The sequence below is a fragment of the Hibiscus syriacus genome, unplaced genomic scaffold (genome assembly GCF_006381635.1).
Source record: "Hibiscus syriacus cultivar Baekdansim isolate YM2019G1 unplaced genomic scaffold, ASM638163v2 tig00117000_pilon, whole genome shotgun sequence".
NCBI lineage: Eukaryota > Viridiplantae > Streptophyta > Magnoliopsida > Malvales > Malvaceae > Hibiscus > Hibiscus syriacus.
This window is the reverse complement of record NW_024063516.1, coordinates 1,190,582-1,194,116: the sequence shown is the minus strand read 5'-3', so window position 1 is coordinate 1,194,116 and position 3,535 is coordinate 1,190,582. Positions and strand designations below refer to the sequence as shown.

Sequence of the window (3,535 nt, the reverse complement as noted above, 5' to 3'; positions counted from 1 at the left end):
CTGGTACAATCGGAAGTCAATTCTAAACCTCATCTGAGACTTTTTTATTATCTATTCGGAGAACTCAAATTCATATACCTTAAATGTAGTTGTAAGTCGGTATACAAGAACCACAAAACGATTATAGTCTTGGTGTGATTTAAGTGTTTTATGAGAGTATTTATAGGAGGGGGACGACCGGTTGGACAATATTGGAAGGTACGGATCATGATCCGCCACATGTCAAATTCCTCGAAAGGTGCAAATTACAATCTACGTTTTTCCACCGTACGAACCCCATGAAGGTACGCTTTACGATCCGCACATTCCGTCTACGTGCAAGGTGCGAATATTGAAACACACTTTATTATCACTCTGTCAAAAAAAATGTTAGATTAATAATATTTGAAGAAAAAATGTGTGATAGATAATTATTGATTGTTTGGGTGAATTTGAGGTAAAAACGCCCATTTTTTACTCTCTTGAATCTGAAACCTATGACATAGGTTGGAAAGAACAAATATTTCTAAATTATATGGATGTGTACATGAACAACTAAAATTAATAGAAGATATAGACTGAAGATTTAAATTTTAACTGTAAACAATTTTCATTTCAGATATTGATTTGCCAACAGGGAAACTGCAGGGCTATATGATTATTTCTCGGGTCATATAGGCAGCAGGCAAAGATACGATAAATCCATGATTTTAGTCCATCCCGGAGAAAGATGGAAGATAGGCTGAAAATGCAGCATTCCATTCTGCAACAGGGCCATACAGTACAGAAGGGGAAACCCCAAACATAGAACAATCTGCATTTTTATATTATGGATAAATTTTAACACTGCAATTATATGTACACTCTGCTCTCCATTTTAAAACAGCAGATCAGTTTGAGCCACCTAGTGGTAACTCACAAGGAGATTTATCTTTTCATATACTACAAAATCAAGAGTTCATTGCCGAATAGATCTAGTACTCGATAAATGACACCTACTCCAAATATTTCAGGGCTGCTTCATTTCCTCCGAAGATGTGTCGCTTTCAATCGAGTCGGAGGCATGCCCAGTTTTAGTGGGTTTAGTTTCAACTCTGGAATTGTTAATGGGGCCCTGCTCAACGGGATCTTCTGACCAGTCATTCAATTTGAACGGTCTTTGGAAATCTTTAGCATTTCTACTGTCGATTAACAGATTGTTCAACTTTTCTTCCTGCATACAAACGATTCAAATTTTCAAAAAGAGGCAGTGAATTACATGTCTGATAACCACAAGTATAATTGGTAAAATATATAGACATGATGCAGAATAAATAGGGCTCCATTCTTCCATTAAACATTTGGGTAGATAAAAACTTCAATCAATAAGCTTGCCGATGTGAATCCCCAACACATTATGCCCTCCTCCCCCAAGAAAAGACATCATTTAGGATAAGCAGAATCGTTTCATCAAGATTATCAGCTTCATAAGTGCAATAGCCCGTCAAACATATTGCAGTCACCAAATATAAGTGCAAACTAATCTAGTCCGTCAGTCCCTTATCATCCAAAACTACTGATGGTTGACTATGCAGACAAAGTAAACTGATTGCATTGGCTACAGAAATTCTCAATAATATCCATCTTTTTTTTTTTATTAAAGGTATAAGCCATCCATCCTCTAAGAAACTTGCTGGGTACTATTTCATTGCCACGACAAGACTTACAGAACTACTTACCTTTTGTAGTGCTTCAAGCTTTCTCTGCAGCGCATCATGCTCGGCCTGAATACGGAATGGAACACCGCATTGTTGGTAGACATTATTTTGCACCAAGTCTTCATCAATGTCACTAGCAGTGGTTGCAAAAGGATGATTTGCAGGAATCCATCTGATTGCGTCGGGATCAACATCAGCCGGAATTGAATCCCCCTCTTTAAGGAATACTGTTGTTCTCTTCCACTGGTATGCTCTTGACCTCCTTTTCTGATGGACAGCTTGCTGCTCTTTAGTAAGATTAACTGGAGCTAAGCGGTATTGCTTTCCACACATCTCTACAGTTGAATTGCTCTTCCCAACCTTAACCAATGGATTATTAAATGGATCATCATAGTTGAGAGGCCTTGATCTGTAAAATAGAACAGATTACTAACATCAGCATAAACACAAGGTAAGCACATTGTCACCAAAGATGCGAAATGTGAAAGTAGAATTAAAATTGTTAAGGGACATGGTACGAAACGCTAGCCCTTACCGAACTACCACAAAGCAATATATTCACAAGATTTATATCCTTTGCAAAGGCAGCAAGATAAAGGAAAATATATCATAGAATGAAATCATACACGCCTCTTCTATCTGGTCTTAGCTGGCCACGCCTTACAAGATCAGCTACAGAACCAGGATGGCTCTGGCTTGGCTTCCTCTCTGCGTATGCTCTCAGAGCAACAACCATAATTGCAATTGTAATGCACAACCCTACTGTAAAGTAGTTTCTAGGGAAAATTTTCATCTGAGACAAAAATGAAATGGACAGGGTTCTTCATGTTAGACTTTCATTTTTCTAGTAATTCATACAAACACAATCTCCACTGGTTTTACAGGCATGATAATGAAAAGCAGCATGACAAATACTAGCAACACAAGTAAAAGCTGAATCATACCGGAGTACTCCTTACAGCAACATAGGAGCTGATGTTGAAAAATTATAAAGCAAAATACTTCTTTAGGCTCAAAATCTAAGCTAGCAATTACGTTTAGGCATTTGGAATACAGATTAACTGTAGGTGAACGTTACCAGGAAAACAGCAGGAGGGAAAGAAGCAATGGATTCCTGAAATAAGGCAAGTGGGTGTCTGGAATCCACCACCAGAGTACTTTTCGCTCTATCAACAACCTCGTTATGGGCACAATTGTCCTCCTCGGAGCTCATTGGACCATTAACAGCTCTCATAAAAAACGTTCTATTAGGTGTTAGAGGAATCCAGTTGAGCCGTTGGCTTAGGCAATGCCTACGATGTAGTAGGAACGATGTTCCATTTGAAAAAACGCGGTGCTTCCACCCCAAATTGAAGGCAAATATAAAGCAAATATCAGAGAATTTGCACAGAGAAAGAAACCCAATCCGAAGGAGGCAAACAAAAAGGCCATTGAATAAAATGCTTGGAAAATTTTGGGACTTACCTGGAAAGGAAGGGAAGGCAATTGAAGAAGCCAAATTGATGCCATTAGGTTAAGGAGATGGAGATATCTTCACACTGAAAAACACAAGATTCGGCTCAGTAAGGTAAATTTTATGGGATCAAATGTTACATTGATAAAAAAAAAAAAAAAACTTTAATAGCAGCGACGATAGTGTAAGAAATATTTTTATATGGCCAATCGAAATTACTTTATAAGTTGAGATATTCAATTCATTTATATTCAGGAACAAATTCAATAAGAGTAAAATATAATAATGGTTCTCCAACTATAAAGTATTATTTTATTGAGTCAATCAACTATTAAAAGTTACAAAATAGTCATCTAACTATTCATTATGTTCCAAAATCATCATTTTTATTAATAAAATTAATAGT

At 37.1% G+C, this 3,535-nt stretch overlaps 1 protein-coding gene across 2 annotated transcripts; it reads right to left on the bottom strand.

The window, feature by feature from the left end:
* Positions 1 to 779: 779 nt before the first annotated feature.
* LOC120194617 (protein MULTIPLE CHLOROPLAST DIVISION SITE 1-like) lies at positions 780 to 3,248 on the bottom strand. Of its 2 annotated transcripts, none has more exons than XM_039196877.1 (5): positions 3,141 to 3,248; positions 2,755 to 3,012; positions 2,303 to 2,469; positions 1,698 to 2,085; positions 780 to 1,192 (listed from the first exon to the last, which is right to left on the bottom strand). In XM_039196877.1, the coding sequence occupies exons 1-5, from the start codon at positions 3,183 to 3,185 to the stop codon at positions 989 to 991; spliced, it is 1,062 nt and encodes a 353-aa protein (XP_039052808.1). In that variant the 5' UTR covers positions 3,186 to 3,248; the 3' UTR covers positions 780 to 988. The 2 variants fall into 2 exon arrangements, with proteins under 2 accessions (XP_039052808.1, XP_039052809.1); XM_039196878.1 differs by having other exon boundaries at positions 2,824 to 3,012.
* Positions 3,249 to 3,535: the final 287 nt, after the last annotated feature.

What these genes read in the sequence shown, in the direction of transcription:
- LOC120194617 (XM_039196877.1), bottom strand. Translation starts at nt 3,185, where the DNA reads ATGGCATCAATTTGGCTTCTTCAATTGCCTTCCCTTCCTTTCCAG. An exon ending in TCCCTCCTGCTGTTTTCCTG is followed by an intron (nt 2,470 to 2,754) that starts GTAACGTTCACC and finishes TTTTTGTCTCAG; the next exon opens with ATGAAAATTTTCCCTAGAAA. An exon ending in AGACCAGATAGAAGAGGCGT is followed by an intron (nt 2,086 to 2,302) that starts GTATGATTTCAT and finishes TCTATTTTACAG; the next exon opens with ATCAAGGCCTCTCAACTATG.